The sequence below is a fragment of the Schistocerca cancellata genome, chromosome 3, assembly GCF_023864275.1.
Source record: "Schistocerca cancellata isolate TAMUIC-IGC-003103 chromosome 3, iqSchCanc2.1, whole genome shotgun sequence".
In the NCBI taxonomy this organism is placed as follows: Eukaryota; Metazoa; Arthropoda; class Insecta; order Orthoptera; family Acrididae; genus Schistocerca; species Schistocerca cancellata.
In genome coordinates this window covers 100,518,637-100,543,355 of record NC_064628.1, presented here as the reverse complement: position 1 = coordinate 100,543,355, position 24,719 = coordinate 100,518,637, and the positions used below count along the sequence as shown (strand labels likewise).

Below are 24,719 nucleotides of genomic sequence, written 5' to 3'. Positions count from 1 at the left end.
GCTTCCAGTTATTTTTCTGCAATCGTACAATCATAGAATAATGGACCTTTCTGTTTATTTATCCACAATACGGAATATACACACATCGAAGCGCCAAAGAAATTGGTATAGGCATGCGTATTGAAATACGAGGTGCATTCAAGTTCTAAGGCCTCCGATTTTTTTCTCCGGACTGGAAAGAGATAGAAACATGCGCATTGTTTTAAAATGAGGCAGCGTTCATTGTCAATACGTCCCAGAGATGGCAGCACCGTACGGCAGATGGAATTTTACCGCCAGCGGTGAGAATGAGAACTGTTTTAAATACTTAAAATGGCGACGTTTTCCTTACTTGAACAGCGTGCAATTATTCGTTTTCTGAATTTGCGTGGTGTGAAACCAATTGAAATTCATCGACAGTTGAAGGAGACGTGTGGTGATGGAGTTATGGATGCGGCGAAAGTGCGTTCATGGGTGCGACAGTTTAATGAAGGCAGAACATCGTGTGACAACAAACGGAAACAACCTCGGGCTCGCACAAGCCGGTCTGACGACATGATCGAGAAAGTGGAGAGAATTGTTTTGGGGGATCGCCGAATGACTGTTGAACAGATCGCCTCCAGAGTTGGCATTTCTGTCGGTTCTGTGCACACAATCCTGCATGACGACCTGAAAATGCGAAAAGTGTCATCCAGGTGGGTGCCACGAATGCTGACGGACAACCACATGGCTGCCCGTGTGGCATGTTGCCAAGCAATGCTGACGCGCAACGACAGCATGAATGGGACTTTCTTTTCGTCGGTTGTGACAATGGATGAGACGTGGATGCCATTTTTCAATCCAGAAACAAAGCGCCAGTCAGTTCAATGGAAGCACACAGATTCAACGCCATCAAAAATATTTCGGGTAATCGCCAGTGCTGAAAAAATGATGGTGTCCATGTTCTGGGACAGCGAGGGCGTAATCCTTACCCATTGCGTTTCAAAGGGCACTACAGTAACAGGTGCATCCTACGAAAATGTTTTGAAGAACAAATTCCTTCCTGCACTGCAACAAAAACGTCCGGGAAGGGCTGCGCGTGTGCTGTTTCACCGAGACGACGCACCCGCACATCGAGCTAATGTTACGCAACAGTTTCTTCGTGATAACAACTTTGAAGTGATTCCTCATGCTCCCTACTCACCTGACCTGGCTCCTAGTGACTTTTGGCTTTTTCCAACAATGAAAGACACACTCCGTGGCAGCACATTCACCAGCCATGCTGCTATTGCCTCAGCGATTTTCCAGTGGTCAAAACAGACTCCTAAAGAAGACTTCGCCGCTGCCATGGAATCATGGCGTCAGCGTTGTGAAAAATGTGTACGTCTGCAGGGCGATTACGTCAAGAAGTAACGTCAGTTTCATCGATTTCGGGTTAGTAGTTAATTAGAAAAAAAATCGGAGGCCTTAGAGCTTGAATGCACCTCGTACAGAGATATGTAAACAGGCAGAACACGGCGCTGTGGTCAGCAATGCCTATGTAAGACAACAAGTGCCTGGCGCAGTTGTTAGATCGGTTACTGCCGCTACAATGGCAGGTTGTCAAGATTTGAGTGAGTTTGAACGTGGCGCTACAGCCGGCGCACGAGTGATGGGACACAGCATCTCCGGGGCAGCGATGAAGTGGGGTTTCTCCCGTACGAACATTGCACAAGTGTACCATGAATATTAGGAATCAGGTGAAATATCGAATCTCCGACAACGTTGCTACCGGAAAAAGATCCTGCAAGAACGGGACCAACGACGAGTGAAGAGAATCGCTCAAAGTGACAAAAGTGCAACCCTTCCGCAGAATGGTGTAGCTTTCAACGCTGGGCCGTCAACAAGTGTCAGCATGCGAACTATTCAACGAAACGTCATCTATATTGGATTTCAGAGCCGAAGGCCCACTCGCGTACCCTTGATGACTGCAGGACACAAAGCTTTACGCCTCGCCTGGGCCCGCCAACACCGACATTGGACTGTTGATGACTGGAAAGAAGTTGGCTGGTCGGACGAGTTTCGTTTCAAATTGTATCGAGCGGATTGACGTATATGGGTACGGAGACAGTTTCATGAATTCAGGGACCCTGCATGTCCGCAGGATACTGTTCGTGCTGGTAGACGCTGTGTAATGGTGTGGGGCGTGCGCATTTGGAGAGGTATGGAACCCCTAATACGTCTGGATACGACTCTGACAGGTGACACATACGTAAGCATCCTGTCTGATAACCAGCTTCCATTCACGTCCGTTGTGCAATCCAACGGACTTGGGCAATTACAGCAGGACAATGCGACACCCCACTCGTCCAGAACTGCTACAGAGTAGCTCCAGGAACACTCTTATGAGTTTTAACACGTCCACTGGCCACCAGAATCCCCAAGCATGAACATTATTGACCATATCAGGGATCCTTGCAACGTGCTGTTCAGATGAGATCTCCACCCCTCGTCCTGTTACGGATTTATAGACAGTCGTGCAGGATTCATGGCGTCACTTCCCTCCAGCACTACTTCAGACATTCGTCTAGTCCATGCCACGTCGTGTTACGGCAGTTCTGCGCACTCGCGAGGGCCCTCACGATATTAGGCGGGTGTATCAGGTTATTTAGTTCTTAAGTATATTATATGAGAGAGAGAAGACTAATGACCCAGTAACACTCAATTGGGGTAAGCCTGAAGTTACTTTTATGAATGAAATTTCTCTCCTTTGAGGATGATATGTTATGCTGTGTTCGCTAGGAACTCTTCGTCCAGTCACGCAGCTGGTCTGATATTCCGTACGCTCGAATTTTGGTCATTAGCCGAGAGCACGATATGTTTGGATCAGTGTGGCTGCAGCTGCTGAACACTTAACAGTAAAAGACATCACATTGGAAGCAAGAAAAATTTCCAGTACTTTTTTAGTACCGGCCACTCTTTGTCTGACAGTGAATCAGTATGTTGAGCAAATGTCTGCAATGCTCGGAAAAGTTTGTCCTCTTCCCTCTACGGCTTTGATATGGTTGGGGGAGTGTAGCAAACACTTGAAACTTCATCTTTGCGGTCTCTTTCTCCTGAAATTAATAAAGTGGAGGAAGAGCAATATGTGCAATACCACCAGTAAAATATACACTCCTGGAAATTGAAATAAGAACACCGTGAATTCATTGTCCCAGGAAGGGGAAACTTTATTGACACATTCCTGGGGTCAGATACATCACATGATCACACTGACAGAACCACAGGCACATAGACACAGATAACAGAGCATGCACAATGTCGGCACTAGTACAGTGTATATCCAGCTTTCGCAGCAATTCAGGCTGCTATTCTCCCATGGAGACGATCGTAGAGATGCTGGATGTAGTCCTGTGGAACGGCTTGCCATGCCATTTCCACCTGGCGCCTCAGTTGGACCAGCGTTCGTGCTGGACGTGCAGACCGCGTGAGACGACGCTTCATCCAGTCCCAAACATGCTCAATGGGGGACAGATCCGGAGATCTTGCTGGCCAGGGTAGTTGACTTACACCTTCTAGAGCACGTTGGGTGGCACGGGATACATGCGGACGTGCATTGTCCTGTTGGAACAGCAAGTTCCCTTGCCGGTCTAGGAATGGTAGAACGATGGGTTCGATGACGGTTTGGATGTACCGTGCACTATTCAGTGTCCCCTCGACGATCACCAGTGGTGTACGGCCAGTGTAGGAGATCGCTCCCCACACCATGATGCCGGGTGTTGGCCCTGTGTGCCTCGGTCGTATGCAGTCCTGATTGTGGCGCTCACCTGCACGGCGCCAAACACGCATACGACCATCATTGGCACCAAGGCAGAAGCGACTCTCATCGCTGAAGACGACACGTCTCCATTCGTCCCTCCATTCACGCCTGTCGCGACACCACTGGAGGCGGGCTGCACGATGTTGGGGCGTGAGCGGAAGACGGCCTAATGGTGTGCGTGACCGTAGCCCAGCTTCATGGAGACGGTTGCGAATGGTCCTCGCCGATACCCCAGGAGCAACAGTGTCCCTAATTTGCTGGGAAGTGGCGGTGCGGTCCCCTACGGCACTGCGTAGGATCCTACGGTTTTGGCGTGCATCCGTGCGTCGCTGCGGTCCGGTCCCAGGTCGACGGGCACGTGCACCTTCCGCCGACCACTGGCGACAACATCGATGTACTGTGGAGACCTCACGCCCCACGTGTTGAGCAATTCGGCGGTACGTCTACCCGGCCTCCCGCATGCCCACTATACGCCCTCGCTCAAAGTCCGTCAACTGCACATACGGTTCACGTCCACGCTGTCGCGGCATGCTACCACTGTTAAAGACTGCGATGGAGCTCCATATGCCACGGCAAACTGGCTGACACTGACGGCGGCGGTGCACAAATGCTGCGCAGCTAGCGCCATTCGACGGCCAACACCGCGTTTCCTGGTGTGTCCGCTGTGCCGTGCGTGTGATCATTGCTTGTACAGCCCTCTCGCAGTGTCCGGAGCAAGTATGGTGGGTCTGACACACCGGTGTCAATGTGTTCTTTTTTCCATTTCCAGGTGTGTATCTTGGGGCAGCTATTTCACAATCTTGTTAGATAATTTTAGAATGAGGCAGCTTTATTTGTCAGTTTTACTACGTTCCTTGACTGAGGAGTAGACACCGTATCGTATCTCTTCGACAATGGAAAAGGTAAGTAGTTAGAAAGTTGCGCATATTTATGAAGCACGATATAACCGAAAAAGCAACTACACCGCTGCAGTCATGTTACAGAATAATTATTGCGTGTTACTCAGTGGGGTGTGCTACGTGGAACAAAGACATGACTCCAACTGTAAACGCATTTGATGTCATCCGCCAATGACAGAGAGTTGACAGTTGTTTTCTTCGTAACGTCCGTTTTAACACATACGCAGCTGATATTCCAGGGTATTCCAGAATTTCGGCAGAGGTTACCTCTCTCCTCGAAATTATGTAAACTGCTGCCAGGAGACCACGGGTGTGATATCTTTATGTCCTGGCGAGATATCCTGAAGTGGATTTCGTACCGGTGGAAGCTGTGAGTGGTTTGTACCTTAATTATTATGTGAATCTTGAAGGTTTGATCTAGAGGAGACGTTGTTTGCAACAGCAGATGGACGGTCGAGGTGAACAGTTCGTTCCGATATGTGGCTGCAAAGGCAGTGTCATGAGCAAACTGAAGGAGATGGACAAGAGAATGGATTTAAGGGTGTAAACTTGGCACATCTAGATTGGGTTGGTGATACGTTGATTTTGGGAATTGCTGTTCGTTTACAGCAGGTTGTCAGTCTGGGGCTGCATGGCCAGCGCTACGTAATATGTAGAAATGACATGGAAAAAGGATTTCTGGAAGCAAGTGGAAATATGCCGTAATTGAGGAGCCGATAAGAGGGGATAGGTTGGATGGGAGTATTGTCAGGTGAACATTGTGGTGGTTAGGATAAAGGTTGTTGTGCCTGTGGTGCAGATTTAGTAAAGATAGAAACTGATAACCACGCAGTTGAGCGCCCCACAAACCAAACATCATCATCATTAACCATTTGGCTATCCGAACACGACTCACGGCCAGAGCCAAACTTCCGTGTGTCGTCAACCATGCGTCGACGTATCCATTATGTATACACCTTGTAACGGAACATATTAAAGGCTTTACTCTACCGAAGTATGCGATACCCTCCAAATTCAACCAGTTTAACTAGTATTTATGATTATAGAAAAGTTATTGTGTATGTTAACAATGATTGCATAACATGTCTGCATAAACAGTCAACCCATTAAATTATACTGAGTAACTGACCCACACAAAAGTTTATATCACTTGATCAGTGATACAGCAAATGTCATCATGTAAAAACACTAAGTCCATCTTAAATAATTAATATGAAGTACGAAAAATAGTGGCCAACTTAGGTATTTTGGATCTCCTTAAATAAAAATCACCCAGTGAAACCTATTTGTTCACTAGGAGCGGTTTCACTCAGTATTCACGAAATCAATCCTATTTTAGACGAAAACCAATGTAATTCCTAATAATTCATGTTATTTACTTATTTATGCAAATTAGAGAAGTCAATTGACAAACTTCTTAAAAAACGGCCTTTTTGTAACAAAGAATTATTCTGTCAAGTCAACAAATCTGTCTGTCATTTTAATAACATGTTAAATTATGTCACTCGATGCAAATTAATAACTTTTCTGCACAAATTATGATAACAGATGTACATGTGACTTGTAAACTATATCTCTTTTTAGTAGTTCTTTGACAATGTTATAAATACAAGCAGCAATCAGGGTCGGGACGCAGTCGGAATGTCACTTTGGTAAAGTGTGTTTGTGTGTTATTGTTTGAGGTGGATAAACAATGCAAAGAACATGTAAAGGAAGTACTACTTTGTATTGTGTCATGGTCTTTGGTGGACAGTGGAATTAAGATGGCCACCAGAGTAATAAATATTTGAAGTTTACATATTTGTTGGTTTCGCTCGTTCTTTATCATCAAAAGCACATAAAAAACACGGGACCTCATGTTTTTAACCCTAGACAACCAGATTTAGAGCCAGCATCAGCAGCGAGACACAGCAGCGATCCAGCAAGTAGCAGCGGTTACCACAACACAATGCATTTTAATGGCGCCAACCTAACATCAAGTGCTAACAAGCTCCGTAAATGGGAGTGAAATAGTGCGATTATAGCAATTAGCAATATCTACGACCAGGCGACCATTACAACCTGTACAAGTCAGACGTTGTACTTGAAAGTCGCTTACCCGGTATCAGCAGAGAAATACGATATTGCACTGCCTGTGTTGTTCTGAATTACGATGCCAAGGAACTTCCCATCGTAATCGGAATAACACAGGCACTGGAATATCGTCTTTCCAGTTCCACCACTCTGTCACGATAACGGGTCACACGCAAAGGAAATACGTTCTGAACGCACAGGCATAAACAGCATGGAAAGCACAAAGGAAACGCCTTCCGCCCACACCTGGGACTGTCCTCACGAGCTGCGCTGCTCTGCCGGCAGATCTCGTGCGGCACGGGCAGCGGCGGAGTGCGCGCGGGGCAGCCGCCGGGCGCCGGGCTGGCGCACCAGGCGTACAAGCGGCCGCCGCACCACTACTCGGTGGACTGCGCGCGCGCCCACAAGGGGCTCTTCGTCGGCATCCTGGTGCTCGTGCTCACCATCATCTCGCTCATCCTCTTCTTCGTGCTCATCTCCAAGCCCGAGTTCGTCGGCCTCGCCGTCATGGAGGTCAACATCTGCGAGCTCACGCTCTACACCACCACCACCGTCGCCACGCTCGTTGGCATGGTCCAAGTAAGCGCAAGCCGCCTTAATCTAGCAGTTTTTTATTGTTCATCGTAAACATTAGTATGTACTTTTACACACATTGAAAGGTCTCAGTTGGATTCCTTTCATGTTAATTTCTTCAATCTGTTTTCATTTACGGCATAAATTCCTCGTCTAAATTTACTGTGGCGTTTCTGACTATCTGGGAGGAGACTGAGTAGTGGAACGTGTTACTTTTACACATAAACAAGAACGATCTGTCACACTACTACACTTTAAAACACAGTTTACATGTAATTCATCTCACACACTCTCATACGGAACCTACTTCCGCTTTCTTTTATGTTCTGTATATGATAAGATACTGTCATCCCCCTTCCCTTCTGTGTGAGAGGATGAATGAGCAAATGTATTTCTAGTCGCATACTTGAGGGTAGCAGACAAGCCTGTCTGCTAGAGAACAGTAGGACCAACGTCGGAACGGGTAGCTACGCTTTCTAAAAGCAAAGACGTTTCTATTCTTAGTATGGTCCTGTCCCTCCCTTGTCATGTTGGTATAGGAAGCTGCCTCTCTGGTCACTTCCGTTTGTATCTGTTAAGCACCCTCGGTAGGGGCCCACGCCAGTCTGTCCACAGCGAGCGTCTGAAGTGGTAAGATCTCCGGCTAAGCACGTCTCTGCTAAGTCCGTAGGGCAATGGATTTCTTAAGTTCAGCCTAACTGAAAATTTAATCACCTTTATTTCAGGTTTAGCTCTAAAATGTCTAATGTTATCTTAAATTGCAACGCAGTGTGATTCGAGTGTACAGTTCAGAATATATTCCGGTACTTGCTTTGTCACTACTTTGTGAGTAAAGAGGGACCACGTGTTGATCAGTAACTCTAAGATCATCAATCTTAAATGCGAATGTGCGTGAGATTATAACGTCTCGTCTTGAGAATATTTTTCAATATAGCAACTTTTCTTTATGTTCAACCCACGTGGGGTGTACTTTGTGAAACCAGTACCACGTGCTTATACAACTGTTTGACCCATCAGGTGAATACTAAGACGATAGTAACCAGTTCGAGGTTTTTCTTTTGTAAATTGCTTTTCGATCTAATTTATTTTAATTATCAAAATTATTGTGGAGTTACACTCTTTGTGTAAACCAAGTTGACCACGTGAAGCATATGGTGTAATCATCAAAGTAGCCCTCAGCTATTCTTTTCGGGAAGATTTCACAGAGAGTTAGTATGATTTTAGTATACCAGTGTGTGGTAATTACATGACGGACAGGATTGTGCTACGAACGTAACTTCTTTGGGTGAAAATTGAATCGGTTGTTTGTGGTTGATTTCCTCTTGCATATGTTTCAACGTTCTTCGTGTGTTATTTTATGAATCCAGTGTTGTATGCAGTCTCCCAATCTTGGCTCCATATTTGATGTGTTCCGTAAGATTACAATCTCACATTTTCACAATCCTAAATAAGGCACCAGCTTAGTTATGAATCGAGATTAATATGCTGAAATTTCAATGATCAATGTTAAAATAAATTTCCAAATATAAACTGATTTATTTCTTTTTATTTAAATTCTCTTTTTTATATACATATCACCGGTTGTCGTATGACTATTAAAAGATTATAATTAATGGTCGGCCGCGGTGGTCTAGCGGTTCTGGCGCTGCAGTCCGGAACCGCGGGACTGCTACGGTCGCAGGTTCGAATCCTGCCTCGGGCATGGGTGTGTGTGATGTCCTTAGGTTAGTTAGGTTTAAGTAGTTCTAAGTTCTAGGGGACTTATGACCTAAGATGTTGAGTCCCATAGTGCTCAGAGCCATAATTAATGTTAGTCTGGTTGGGAATTTGGTAAGCTACACTGGATACCTGGTGAAACAGTTGCTCAGTAATGCAAGGTTAACTTCCCCAGACAGCTCACAACTTTTAACCAGCTTTTATTGTCTATTAGCACCGCTTGCAGAACAAATTAAAGCAACAACGTTACAACATCAAGAAAAGTTTTGCATCACCTCGGTTCCTAGAGTTACGGAACCTGTACAGAAAATTGGAATAGAGATCAACATAAACACCATTTCCGCCCTTACTATTGCTCATGAAAACCACACATTCCATGTTGTACCACCATACAGCGAGACCTTCAGAGGTGGTGGTCCAGATTGCTGTACCCACTGGTATCTCTAATACCTAGTAGCGCGTCCTCTTGCATTGATGCATGCCTGTATTCGTCGTGGCATACTATCCACAAGTCCATCAAGGCACCGTTGGTCCAGATTGTCCCATTCCTTAACGATGATTCGGCGTAGATTCCCTCAGAGTGGTTGGTGGGTCACGTCGTCCATAAACAGCCCACTTCAATCTATCCCAGGCAAGTTCGATTAGGGTTCATGTCAGGAGAACAGGCTGGCCACTCGAGTCGAGCGAGGATTAGCCGAGCGGTCTAGGGCGCTGCAGTCATGGACTGCGCGGCTCGTCCCGGCGGAGGTTCGAGTTCTCCCTCGGGCATGGGTGTGTGTGTGTTTGTCCTTAGGATAGATCATTTAGGTTAAGTAGTGTGTAAGCTTAGGGACTGATGACCTTAGCAGTAAAGTCCCATAAGGTTTCACACACATTTGAACATTTAGTCGAGCGATGTCGTTATCCTGAAGGAAGTCATTCACAAGATGTGCACGATGGGGGCGCGAATTGTCGTCCATGAAGACGAATGCCTCGTCAATACGATGCCGATATGTTTGTACTATCGGTCGGAGGACGGCATTCACGTATCGTACAGCGGTTACGGCGCCTTCCATGACCACCAGCGGCGTACGTCGGCCGCACATAATGCCATCCCAAAACATCATGCAACCTTTACCTTGCTACACTCGTTGGACTGTGTGTCTAAGGCGTTCAGCCTGACCGGATTGCCTCCAAATACGTCTCCGACGATTGTCTGGTTGGAGGCATATGCGACACTCATCGGTGAAGAGGACGTGATGCCAAACCTGAGCGATCCATTCGGCATGTACTGGTGTTATATGAGCAGCGATCTACAGCATCGGTTGAGCCTCAATGTGTGGCTGCCTCGTGGAACCAGTCATCTTTCCTCAACACCTCACCGGCGAGGCATACACTATATGATCAAAACTATCCGGACACCCCAAAAAACATACGTTTTTCATATTAGGTGCATTGTGCTGCCAGGTACTCCATATCAGCGACCTGAGAAGTCATTAGCCACCGTGAGAGAGCAGAATGGGGCGCTCCGCGGAACTCACGGACTTCGAGCATGGTCAGGGTGTCACTTGTGTCATACGTCCTTATGCGAGATTTCCAAACTCGTAAACATCCCTAGGTCCACTCTTTCTGATATGATAGTGAAGTGGAAACTTGACACGTACAACAAAAAAGCGTAGAGTCCGACCTCATCTGTTGGCTGACAGAGACCGCCGACAGTTGAAGAGGATCATAATGTGTAATAGGCACACATCTATCCAGACCATCAGACAGGAATTCCAAACTGTATCAGGATGCGCTGCAAGTACTATGACAGTTAAGCGGGAGGTGAGAAATCTTGGATTTCATGGTCGAGCACCTGCTCATAAGCCACACATCACGCCGGTAAATGCCAAACGACGCCTCACATGGTGTAAGGAGCGTAAACATTGGACGATTGAACAGTGGAAAAACGTTGTGTGGAGTGACGAATGGGTCTAGCAAATGTACGGTGAGAACGTCATCTGCCAGCGTGTGTAGTGCCAACAGTAAAATTCGGAAGCGATGGTATTATGGTGTGGTCGCGTTTTTCATGGAGGGGGCTTGTTTTCGTGGTTGTATTTCAGCACAGGCCTACATTGACGTTTTAAGCACCTTCTTGCTTCCCACTGGTGAAGAGCAATTGTGGATGGCGATTGCATCTTTCAACATAATCGAGCACCTGTTCATAATGCACGACCTGTGGCGGAGTGGTTACACGACAATAACATCCCTGTAATGGACTGGCCTGCACAGAGTCCTAACCTGAACCCTATAGAACACCTTTGGGATGTTTCGGAACGCCGAGGTCGTGACAGGCCTCACCGACAGACATCGATACCTCTCCTCAGTGCAGCACTCCGTGAAGAATGGGCTGCCATTCCCCAAGAAACCTTCCAGCACCTGACTGAACGTATACCTGCGAGAGTGGAAGCTGTCACCAAGGCTATGTGTGGTCCAACACCGTACTGAATTTCAGAATTACCGATGGAGGGCGCCACGAACTTGTAACTCATTTTCAGCCAGGTGTCAGGACACTTTTGATCACATAGTGTAGCAGCTGTCTCATTCAGACGAAATGTTACAAATGGGTGGACTTCGAAAACACGCTATTCTACACAAAGGTCAGTGCATAGTGATATACACTAGCTGACAAAAAGTATCCGGACACCCCTACGTGACGCAGACTTGCCCATTAGACGTCACCAAAGGCGGACCCGCCAGTATAAAGGGAAGTGGGAACTATTCTGTTGTAAGTACAGAAGCAGAGATGGGAGAATGCGTCGATCTGGAGAGCTCAGTGACTTCATATACAACTAACAAATCCACCAGAGACATTTAGTGTCGCTAATGTGATTGTGGAGTGGACACGCGAAGAAACTACCACAGCCAACCAAGACCAGGCAAACCTGATGTACGACACTGATGGACAGGAATCGTGAAGAATCGCGGAAGGTAGTTGTAGAGGATCACACGAATTCAGTGGAAGGAATGAGTTTTGAGTTCTAAAGTGTTACCAGGCTGAGCTGCGTTTGAGGTGGTGTAAACAGCGACGCAAATAGACTCTGGATGAGCGGAAACGCGTGATTGGGAGTGACGTATCACGCTGCAGCTTATAGTAATCTGACAGAAGGATTTATATTTGGCGAATGGCCGAAAAACGTTACCACCTATCATCTGTACTTCCAACAGTGAAGTATGGAGGAGGTAGTGTTACGGGATGGGGTTACTTATCGTGGTTAGAGTATGTTTCTCTTATTGCGCTTAAGAAAACACTACGTGCCGTAGTATGTGAACACAATTTACAGCATTTGTGCCGCTTACAGCAGAGGAATTGTTCGGAAACGGTGTCTGCATTAGCATGAGAAAGAACTCTGTCATAAGGCAGAATCAGTCAGAAAATGGTTTGTGGACATTGACACTCCTGAAATGGGCTACTCTGCACAAAGTCCCGAAACGAACACAATGAAATACCTTTGGGATGAGTTAGCACTTCAGCTTTGCTGCAGACACCAGTATCCAGCGTCACTACCATCTGTGCTTTCTGCTCTTGAGGAAGAATGGGATGCCACCCCTCAACAAACATTCAGACGCGTCACTGAAGGTGTCCCCAGAAGAGTGCAAACCGTCATATAGGCGAAGGGTGGATCCTTCCTTGTTAGTGTCAGTCATAGGTGTCTGGATACTTTTGAACAGATAATGTACGTACTTAGTCTCAGAGACTTGTAATTTTCCGCTTTAATGTGGTTGTAGCTGCCTGGTAAGTTCCCTTCGAAAATTTACAAATCCCCGGGTAGTAGCGGCAAATCAAATATAGATATCCGAGACAGTCAGTGGAGCGTGCTAAAATGGTCAACAAGTATAAGCGTCACTCGTGACGGATCAAGTCTTGCTTTGGAAGTATGGTCCACCAGATAGTTTCTATCTGTCAGACAGTTTCATTATCGAGTACTATACGCTGTAGAGTAAATATTTCGTTGTGGATTTTAACCAAGTTTCAGCCAAAAATCTGAAAGTACTTGCAGCAAGGCACATTGTTCTTTTGGATACTTTCTTCACTCATAGACGGTTAAGGAACCAAAATATGTTGCTATTGTTTTTTTGTTCACGATTGACAGGTTCGCCAACTGAAGTACGACGGCTGTCGCAACCTGGAGCTGGACAACATTTTGCTGGTGGGGGCGCAGACCGGCATGTTCATCTACAGTACGTTCACCATCATCGGTGGACACTTCACCATCGAGAAGAACACGGTGAGTTACGCGAGGCTGCACGAGTACCGTCTATGAATTAAAATTAGCGGTTCTCAGCAGCGTGAATTATGCGAAAAGAGTGATCAGTGAGAAGCGGTTGTGCAACATATAAAACAGGCTTCAGGTCACATAGGTGCACGTAAGAACTGTTTGACAGGGTCATGAAATACCTATTTAAAATCCAACTGCAGCTTCAAGTGACAAGAGCATTAATAGTCTGCCGATGTTAAAGGGAGATACGTTCAAATGTATCTTTTATAGCCTCGTATACTCTGTTGTTGCTGGTGAAAACGTCTTTTGTAATTTAACCGATTAATCGCTTTCGTAAGACACCTATGTATTGTTTCATATCTAGTAGTCTAGATGGTTAACGCATTCATAGAAATTATTCACAAGACACTTCAGACCAACCTTACATTAGTTACATGACTCATTAACAAAACAGAAAGTATGAATTTTGATGGTGTACGCTGACCGCGGTGGTCTTGCGGTTCTAGGCGCTGCAGTCCGGAACCGCGGAACTGCTACGGTCGCAGGTTCGAATCCTGCCTCGGGCATGGATGTGTGTGATGTCCTTAGGTTAGTTAGGTTTAAGTAGTCCTAAGTTCTAGGGAACTGATGACCTAAGAAGTTAAGTCCCATAGTGCTCAGAGCCATTTGAACCATTTTTGATGGTGTACCTAAACTTGATGCAATATTACGCACGATTTCCTGTCAACTGAATTTACGATTACCAGACGATAATTGCTACCGGTACATTTTCACGACAGATCTCAAACTTTATACTTACACATTCGTATTCGAGAAGCCACCGTGCGTTGTATGGCGTGGGGTACTTCACATATATTACCATTCCTGCCTTTTCCATAAGCTTCCTACGAGCATGAATTTCTCCGCCTTAATCACTTCTCGATTTGTTTGAGGGCGGAAGCAATACATTGCCCGAACCGTCATGAAATCTGCGCCTTCGGAATTTTAATAGTAAACTTCTCTGTAATGCACAATGCCTCTTTTGCAGTCTCCGAAGTTTGTGAGACACTTCATGACGCTCTCGTGTTTACTAAAAGAATGCATAATGAAAGTGACATTACTGTTTACATTTTCTCAGTCTTTTATAACAATCATACCTGGTAGTGGATCTCAGGGGGACGAGAAATACTCAGAAATCGATCTAATAGCGGATTTGTAGAATGCAATTATTTGCATGTGTTCGTTCCAACTTGCCACTTCAGATGCATATACTCAGACAATTTTCGATTAATATTGCTTCCAGCCTCCCCCCCCCCCCCCCTCCCATGAACCATGTACCTTGCCGTTGGTGGGGAGGCTTGCGTGCCGTAGGTGTACCCGCAACAGAGTGGTATCCGTTGAGAGGACAGACAAACGTGTGGTTCCTGAAAAGGGGCAGCAGCCTTTTCAGTAGGGGCAACAGTCAGGATGATTGACTGATCTGGCCTTGTAACACTAACAAAAACAGCGTTGCTGGGCTGGCACTGAGAACGGCTGAAAGCAAGGGGAAACTACAGCTGTAATTTTTACCGAGGGCATGCAGCTTTACCGTATGGTTAAATGATGATGGCGTCCTCTTGGGTAAAATATTCCGGAGGTAAAATAGTCCCACATTCGGATCTTCGGACGGGGAGTACTCAAGAGGGCTTCCTTATCAGCAGAAAGAAAACTGGCGTCCTACGGATCGGAGCATGGAATGTCAGACCCCTTAAATGAGCAGGTAGGTTAGAATATTTAAAAATGGAAATGGATAGGTTAAAGTTAGATATAGTGGGAATTAGTGTAGTTCTGTGGCAGGAGGAGCAAGACTTTTGGCCAGGTGCATACAGTGTTATAAATACAACATCAAATAGGGGTAATGCAGGAGTAGGATTAACAATGAACAAAAAAAAATAGGAATGGGGGAAGCTACTACAAAAATCATAGTGAACGCATTATTGTGGCCAAGATAGACACGAAGCCCACGCCTACTACAGTAGTACAAGTTACGTGCCAACTAGCTCTGCAGATGACGAAGAAATTGATGAAATGTATGATGAGATAAAAGAAATTATTCAGGTAGTGAAGGGAGATGAAAATTTAATAGTCGTGGGTGACTGGAATTCGATAGTAGGAAAAGGAAGAGAAGGAAAAGTAGTAGGAGAATATGGAATGGGGTTATTAGAAGGTTCTCAATGAGTTGGCTAATGCAACCGTGCCACACGCAGCCTGCGCCTGCGTAATTCTGCTAATGCTGAATTCTGGCTGTTGATGGCTGCCGTGCACGTACACACATACCGACACTTATTGCAAAATTGTGTCACGTGCATAACGCACCGGCCAGCCTTCGACCGATGTCTGCCGTGACGCTGGCGCATCGCGCACTGAAACACACTAAATCACAATTTGGAACAATATTTCCTGAAAATAACCCCTTGTCCTCTACACAATGGCGATAATAGGCAAAACCTTCGAGTCTCGGAACGAATGAAATGTCTATCGAGATAATGAAGTCTGCACGGAACGCTCAGTGCCCGAGTCCTACCCGCACTTGGCACTTGGTCAGTTTTTTTTTTTTTTTTTTTTTTTTTCCGTCCGCCGCTTGTGGTCTCGCGGTAGCGTTCTCGCTTCCCGAGCACGGGGTCCCGGGTTCGATTCCCGGCGGGGTCAGGGATTTTCACCTGCCTCGAGATGACTGGGTGTTTGTGTTGTCCTCATCATTTCATCATCATCCAGGAAACTGGCGAAATTGGACTGCGCAAAGTTTGGGAAATTGTACGGGTGCTGATAACCGCGCTGTTGAGCGCCCCACAAACCAAACATCACCACTCACTTGGTCAGTTTACTTGTTGTACCGCTGTTGCTGTGATGTGAGCGCCAGCTGAGGTGCAGTTGTGGCTTGGCCCGCAGGTGCTGGTGCTGATCACGGCGCTGGCGTCGCTGGTGCAGACGACGTGCCAGACCATGTTCGTGCTGGACGCGTCGCGGCGCTCGTGCGCCACGCCCGACCAGATCCGGCGCAAGCCGGGCCGGGAGCTGGTGACCTTCCTGCTGGTCACCAACCTCGCCATGTGGGCCATCAACACGCTGGAGAAGTCGCGCGCCGAGTCGCACCCCATCCAGCTGCACTTCTACGGGCTGTGGGCCTGGACGATCATCACGCACGTCTCCATGCCGCTCGCCATCTTCTATCGCTTCCACTCGACCGTCTGCCTCTGCGAGATCTGGAAGCGCGCCTACAAGATGAAGCCCACCTACATGTAACCACTCCTCCGGCGTCACTTCCTCGCGCAACAGGCTGCCGCCATCTTCACTTCTCACGCGAGGGTTTCGCGGCGCGTGTGACGCTCCTCGGGGACCGCGAGGCTTCTTATGTGTAGGCCTGTATCTCGTTGGGATGTCACTGCAGCCCTCCTAACAGTATTGTGGGAATAAGTGTGTTCTGCTGGACAGTATCAGTATTCATTGCCAGGCCCATAACAACTATGAGTAACTTGTCCCAGTGAAGAATTCGGCTGCTCTCAAGCATCTTCCATATGGCAAAACTAACATCCGAGTGCAATACTGGTACATTCACTTGGCATACTGCTAGCCACTCCCGCTTTGGCAGCAACTGTATCAGTAGAGAGAGACAGCGCATCTTGATTATAATACGGGCCTTACAGGAATTTTCAGGCGTAACTTTTTCTCCACGTCGAGTGGTAATGTATACAAACCTAGCGGATGAACAATAGATCGGCCACGGTTTTTACCTGTCTACGGGGAACGTAAAGCAACTGAGGACTTTTTTAGCTTCTCGGCAACAGCCGCAGAGGGCTACGGCCTCATACGCTACAGCATGAGTTTTGGACGGATTTATGCGACATTTTTCTCTTACCTTACAAGCATATTACCTCATATCTGCAAGTATTCAGTGGGAACAACAGAAAATTATAATTTTTCATACAACCATTTTGAAATATTTTTCGTAGTGACTTGTAACATCATCTTCGTTTTAGACCGTTTTTCATTCGGGTCCTTTTCAGATGTAGCGAACAGTCATCGTGGAGTACGTTAATTATTTTTGACATATTTACGTACTTTAAGGTACTAGTATCCCCTATCTATGATATTCTAAATGCTCATGTGTTCATTGAAATGTTACCTGAAGAAGTGTCAATGCTCACATTTCCTCTATGTTCTATATCAATCATACTCTGTTAGTAAGTAAGTGTTACTTTCTCTAGTACTAGGTGGAGCTAAAGTGGTCCGTAAAGTATTTAATGACAAAGCAACTAATCGCCTCCTGAAATGAAAAACTGTATGAGTGAATTGTGTGAGCAAAGGATTGAATGGCTCAGTGTAAGAAAGCAGAGTTTTTTCTGCACACGCGAACTTTTGAGAAGAGCACAAATTTTACTATAACAACAATTATGAACCATATAAAGCAAAACCGCGTGCCTGTTGATTAATGCATGTCTGTATGTGCGTGAATGTTGAGATTAGTATCAGAGGCAGTCCTTAGTGTGATTAAGCTCTCGTGGCTTCCTTTGCTGCTATTTTGAACCCTTCAGTAACTGTGACTGAACATAGCAAAAACTAAACGTGAAAATAACTGTCTTTTTCGTAAAATAAAAATTGTGTATGTCAAACCGGCAGATAATAATTAATAGTTCATTCTCCGCGGCTTAGCGATGTAAGTGAAAACATGCATTTTACCTACTTAGTATCTGCTGTATACTGCCGAACTTTGCACATCTTGTCGATCGAGCGAGGTGGCGCAGTAGTTAGCACACTGGACTCGCATTCGGGAGGACGACGGTTCAATCCCGCGTCCGGCCATCCTGATTTAGGTTTTCCGTAATTACCCTAAATCGTTCCAGGATGGTTTCTTTGAAAGGGCACTGCCGACTTCCTTCCCGATCCTTTCCTAATCTGTTGAGACCAATGACCACGCTGTTTGGTCTCCTCCCCCCCAAAAAAACCCACCCCAACATCTTGTCGGCGATCCCGTAGATGTTGGAAAGTATATTGCTCACTGTTCTGCATTACACACTCCGAAATGACGAGTATTCTCGTCTCTAACAGTAGTAAGATGGCGGTGATCATGACGACGAGCAAGGGAGATATTTTCTACAGACTATGAAAGTCCTGACTCAGGAGGTTGTGGGTTTTTATGACACGCACGAGCCTGGATCCATATCTGGCAAGATAGCGTGAGGACTGTCACAAAGGATCCAGTTCCAATTCCTGGTACCATCAAAAAGATTTTTCCCCTCGATGTACATATCGAGCGATCTTCATTCACACTAACAGGGACAATAGTGGAACGCTTGAAATATTAGAAGAGGTGCCAGTTTGGAACTCAGACGAAAACGGCAAGGAGAGGAGCTAGCTGACAATGTGAGACTCCAGTACTGTCAGCGGTTGACATGTTAGCGAGAGTAGCTAACAGCGGGCAGGCGCGAGCTACTGCGAACGAAGTGAGCAATAGTGGGAGGGTCTTCTATTTTATTTTTTCCTCTTAATCTCTGGTTCCTCTGAAAGGGCACGGCCCACTTCCTTCCCAATCCATCCCTAATCCGATGAGACCGATGACCACGTTGTCTGGTCTCCTTCCCCCAACCAACCAACCAACCTCCTAATCTCAGTGTAAGCACGTCCATTCTGTTTGCGTCCTGAACCTGTAATACTAGCAACAAAGGAAATAATTCGCTGCAATCTGTACTGATTGCAAGAGGCAGTAGGTAACATCCTTCCCAGTTCTGAGTTAACCGTTACTTAAAAAACCAGGAAGATGGACCAGATGTGTAGTAAATTCATGCGCTGCAGTAGCTGTTGTTTGCCTAGGTCTCCAGTAGTATTGCCACATCGTATTTCCAGAAAATCAAAAAATAGGGACTGATGATTTAAAAAATCGGCGGGACAATAACATTCAGTATGCGACAAAGAAAAGAAAGAGCACGTAAACGTTCAGTCATTAGATATTTTTCCCTATATTATGAACTATGTTGGCACACTGGTAAAGCTGTATTCAGAAGTAATGTTCTGTTCATCAAAAGGCTGGTAACAAAAAACCTCGACACATTTCAGCATAAATCAACAAGGTATTTAAACATGAATAATCGTCTTTTAACTTCAATAATCAATATCTGGGCTATGCGCGCAGACTCAGTAGTTTTGAGGTCACTTGGGCTGAACACACGCAATATAGGAATAAAACAATCAGCAACAAGTTGCTACGCCCGCATGTGCGACATCAAAACCGGGTTTTGGCGGTCTGTAGTCGCGAAGTTAGTCAGGTATTCTCTCACTATTACTGTCAAGACGAATCAGCAAAGCATGGAATCGCCGGCTTCTGATGGCCAGTGGACCAAGCCGCCTATACGCTGTACAGGATGTCACAGGTTTGAATGTGGCTTCGCCCACGGATGTGTGTGTTCGCTCTTGTGTCTGTCAGTCTGTCATGATGCGTAACGTAGTTTGTCAGTACCACGAGTGAGTATTTTTGCTGGAAACAAATTGCCGAAAATCGGGACTGGTGATTAAAAGAAATCAGCCGTAAGCCCTGAAACCCCCTACCGCACCGTAATCTAATTTTCTTACTTGCCGCTTTCGACGTATTCAAAAACTCGTTTCGGAACTGAATTGTATTACACCATTTTTAAAGTGAATAACCATTCTATTCAGGATTATTAGCAACGCCCAAAACTCGGGACATTCAGCGTTCGGCGTAAGGCTTAAGCAGGACGTGTCACAACACACCTAAAAATCAGGATATCACGCTCAACTCGACAAATATGGCTACACTAAAATCCTCGTACCTTGTCAGTGATTTATGGGGCGCAGCCCAGATTCGTGTAAGAAAATTCGTTTCCTAATATTCGGTTCAGACATGGAATAAGAAACATACAGGGCTGAGTTAATATGTGTCACAGACTGTACGAGAGCTTGGCGAATATTCTCTACGACACAGTTTTAAAGCCATGTAAGACCGATTCGAGTAAAGGTTCGGGCTGAGATGCCGTTATCGATCTCTGAAAGTAATCACTGACGTTTCGTCCCCATTTGTGGGGCGCAGCGCAGTGGCTCGAGTGCTTTCGATGCAGCTACCGATTTATCTCTGAAGATGACTCCCATGCGGGGGGACGAAACATCATGGACTAGTCTCATAAGTCGACAACGGCTGCTCAGACCGGGAATTATAACTGAAGTAGGTTTACTTTATATTACTTAAGTTTCAGAAATAAACTGCTTTCAGCAGAAAATGACCTTTTCTTTTTATTTACAGGGGCACGTCCGGTTTCGTGATAACAAATCACATCTTCAGGTATACATCTACAATATAGGAAACATACAGCCCACATCACGATAAAAGCCGGATACTTATCCTAATAATCTGTATACTGTAACAACCAATATGAAATACTCACCCGTTAGTAAAACATTAAGGCCATTATACTGGAAGGCGGGTCACTCAACCTTCTAAAAATAAAGTGCTGTCACCTACAACAAACAGGGCATAATAGATCCAACTGACCAGTTGCAAAATTGAAATTTTGAAAGCGCGTTTACGTACAACGAAAAGAGCAAAATAAGAAAACAAAAAAGGTAAAAAGTCTCAGCTAGTAATATTGACAGTCCGTGGTTAAGAAAATTCACTTCATACCAGGAAGCGAGGAGAGCAACCATCCGATCGCCTCGTGTTGCAGGGCCATACTGCTGGTCAAATGCTCCTGTGTGACACTGTCGCCACTACACTCATAGCGGGGAAAATTACAAACATTTTCGCGCGTATACAAGTTACATGGGAATGACTGAGGCCCCCTTAGACAGCGCAACGGTACAAACTATAAAATAATTCATCTTTAAAAAAAAGTTAAAACCAAGTAGACCAGGCGAGAGAGCATATAACAAGACCAATAACCGAGCAGTCGAAAAACTGATTATGTCCTTGAAAGGCAATGTGCCGTAATGTCTTAACTCCAACTGATATTATCTGAGAGATCCATGTCTGTCAGTGGATAATTGTGATCGAAAAAATGGGGAACAAAGCGGAAGAGTCGTAAATTAGCATTTAATTGTGGCTGTCCTCAACACTGCTGCCACATAATTTGGCTTCAGTTCCTGTACCGAGCGTTAGCCGTCGTAGCGAAATGGACTCTAGCCATGGAGGTTAGTTTCAATCCCAGATGGGAGAAAAGATTTTTCTTCGTTCCAGTCCCTCGAGAACGGTCCATTCAGCCTGCTAACAAACGAATACCGGTGGTCTCTCCTGGTCTATACTCCACCTGTAGTCAGGCCACGAGCTTGCGCCACAGATTTTACCTTTTGACCCGAACCAAGCGAAGTGGCAAAGTGGTAAGTCACTCCACTTGTATTCGAGAGAGCGGTGCTTCAAATTCCCAGTTTGCACGTCCAGCTTTAGTTTTTTCGTGGTTTCCATAATTCGCTTAAGGTGGGTAGGACGTCAAACGGGTCGACTTGGAGCAGGAGAGGCATCACAGGACATTTTAATTTCCAGTGTCTATACTTTTACAAATAAATTCATAAAACTTTGTCAGCATCACCAGGAAGGATTCAGGATTCACACTCATTACAGTGGAAGTTCGAAAACATAACAAAATAAATTTTTTTGTGTGTGAAAATTCATTATTTTTTCACTTACTGATGGCTGCATTTGTTGCTATAGGTACATTTTTCTTCATAAGTTAGAGAGATTCTTCGATGAATTTTGCCCAGCATACATACATACTTAGAAGTGCATGAAACTCTAGAATTTATTTCAGTTATGAGCAAACGAATGAGCTGTTGTATTTTAAACTTCATGTTTAGAAAAAACACAAATTTTGTAGTTAATTACCTCAATTTTTACCACAGCTTTTAATAAATTTGGAAAATTCTAGTTTCATACAACTTTAAGTATGGTTTGTATGCTGTGCAAAATTCGTCGAAGAATCTCTCTTATTTATGAAGAAAAGTGTACCTATAGCAACAAATGCTGCCATTAGTATGTGAAAAAATGAACTTTCACATGTAAAAAAAATTATTTTGTTATGTTTCACAACTTCCACTACTAAGGCTGTGAATTCTGAATCCTTCCTGGTCATGTTGGCAAAGTTTCATAAATTTATTTGTAAAAGTATAGACAGTGGAAATTGAAATGTCCTGTGGTTCCTCTCCTGCTCGAAGTCAACCCGTTTGACGTCCTACACCCCTTACGGTGATTGCTGAGCAAGGCGAGTCAGATTTCTTTCCCCTTTCTTCCCCCGTCCTTGTGCTCCGTCTAAAAATGATGTCGTCGACGGGAAGTTAAACCCCAATCTTCCTCCCTTCTTGCTTTGGTACGTGACTTGCCAGTGTTCTCGAACGGGCTTTCTCGTCTTTGTCAGTACACACTATGGGACTGAGTACCAATGAGAAAATAAGCGATGATAGCAAGAGTGGTGCCTCAACTGCAATTCCTACCTTTTGAAATGGAGATCACGGAACACCGAATCGACGCTTAGGGGTGCAGTAAACTAAATAGCGGGGCAAGAGATGTTTCACGGCGGCTGCAGCTCTCCCACATTGTTGCGATGCCTCGCCGACAGCCACTTAAGAGCGTCGACAGTTCTCGAGCTTTGTACCACCGGCGCTTAGGCGTGCCGACGGCAGCTGGAGTGCACCTGCTGAGGAGGTGTGAGGAGGCGGTCGAGGGCGAGAATGTGTCGTGGCTCGCTCGCCGGTGGCGTATTGACCTGTGCTATGAATAACGGGCCGCTTTATCGAGCGCGCCAGCCTCTGTACGTAGGCCTGCCTTGCCTACACGTGCGGCGGGCACGGTCGTTTACCTGGCTGGCCACGTGCTTGCGCGTCGCCAACCCCGCAGCCGCGCACTCGCCACGCAGCAGCCTATCGATTATCGAGGTTAATGCGGTCTCTAATCTTCACGGGTGACGCAAAAACGCGGGCTATGTGAAACACCTTAATCTGAAACAGTCGATTTGTTATAATACGAACTTCAAGGAACTTAACAAAAAGTTGGAACAATTCAGAGTTCGATTTTAAGGATAGTCTGACCAGGATGGAATCCAGAAATAATCGAAATAAGAATTTAAGTTAAAAGAATAGTACAGATTTTTTTTTTTTTTTTTTTTTTTTTTTAGTGTGCCATCACTCACCAGCGGGCAATCCTTCAGTGCCGAGAAAAACAACGAATGTGTGAGCCTACAACCTCACTCTCTCTCTCTCTCTCTCTCTCTCTCTCTCTCTCTCTCTCTCTCCATTGGCTCACTCACTTCAACAGGTGTTCTTCAGGAGGCGGCATAGTTTCCTCCCTCGTTCTCGGTAGCCTTATCTTACTGCTTCAGTACCGTCGACAGCCAGGATGACACAACCCCAAAACTTTTCGCTGTATCCTTTCTTTCCAGTTCACATACCACGCACTCAATAACCTGCTTCTTTTCAGCGGAAGTTCACACACTTTTACGTCTTTGAAGTCACGTTTTATGACTGCTATGCGTAGTAAGTTATGCAAACAGAAAGCTGGTCGCGAAGGGTAGTACCACAAAAGAATTTACAAAACAGTTCGAATTCCGAGGGTTGAATAGCCACTTACTTCGAATAACAAAATGTTAGCAGGCTGGTCCGGCATGACAATCGCTCCGAAATTTCGAGTTTACTGAAACGCATAGGATTTCTTCAATTTGTCGAGGATTTTTCAGGGGACTATACAGGTAGTTTGACTTAGAGAGAAATTCGATTTATCGAGACACGAATTAGCTCGAGTCGAATGTACGTACTGTATTAACTAAACATGTCACATTTTAAAAGTTTACTGCATTACTTACGCGTCACTCGACTCGAACAAGGGGTTGGAAAATATCTGTCTCCAGCTCCTACGGAAAACGCTAGGCGAACATATAGACAGGAAATTATCCTCGAATATATTACAACGGTAGAGTACCCGCATTTACCTCAAGATGAAATGAGGAACAACCATGGTTTCCATTAATTTTCAGAGGATCAGCTTCATGACTTTTTCATGACCTTTCCACTACTTCTTTAGTTAAAGTCATAACCTTTGGAAAATGTGCGTGGTACAATGACAGAAACATTTTTAATGAACCTGGAAGCCGGTTGAAATGATAGCTGAATGTAATAATCCCTACATCACTTTAATTTGTGTCGACATGGATAATGTAGTTATATATGACTAACAGTACACAGTTCAGTAAATGCTACAGAAACAGTCATCTCTCACCTAGGATAGGTACGGCTATTTTCAGATATATTTATCATTAAATCATTTAAAATACAAAACTTACAGTTTCCCTTAAGGCAATATAACAATTATGAAAGTACAAAATTTGTGTTAAATTTCACGGTAAAAGATTGTGTTTGTTTCTTAGCTAAACTCGTAACTGCACCATCTAAACTACATCTTCATCCTTTGCCTGTTTTGCAGTCATTCTTTTTTATCTTTGAGCTCTTATTTCTTGA

The 24,719-nt window shown here is 45.3% G+C and overlaps 1 protein-coding gene across 1 annotated transcript in view; it reads left to right on the top strand.

Annotated features, from left to right (window-relative positions):
* The window catches only part of LOC126176139 (proton channel OtopLc-like), a 241,674-nt gene extending 222,051 nt beyond the window's left edge, over positions 1 to 19,623 (top strand). Inside the window, exons 10-12 of the mRNA XM_049923278.1 lie at positions 7,015 to 7,308; positions 13,134 to 13,268; positions 16,167 to 19,623. Of these exons, the coding sequence (XP_049779235.1) occupies positions 7,015 to 7,308; positions 13,134 to 13,268; positions 16,167 to 16,520 (783 nt within the window). The 3' untranslated portion in view covers positions 16,521 to 19,623. The remainder of the gene's footprint in view (positions 1 to 7,014; positions 7,309 to 13,133; positions 13,269 to 16,166) is intronic.
* The last annotated feature ends 5,096 nt before the right edge of the window (positions 19,624 to 24,719 follow it).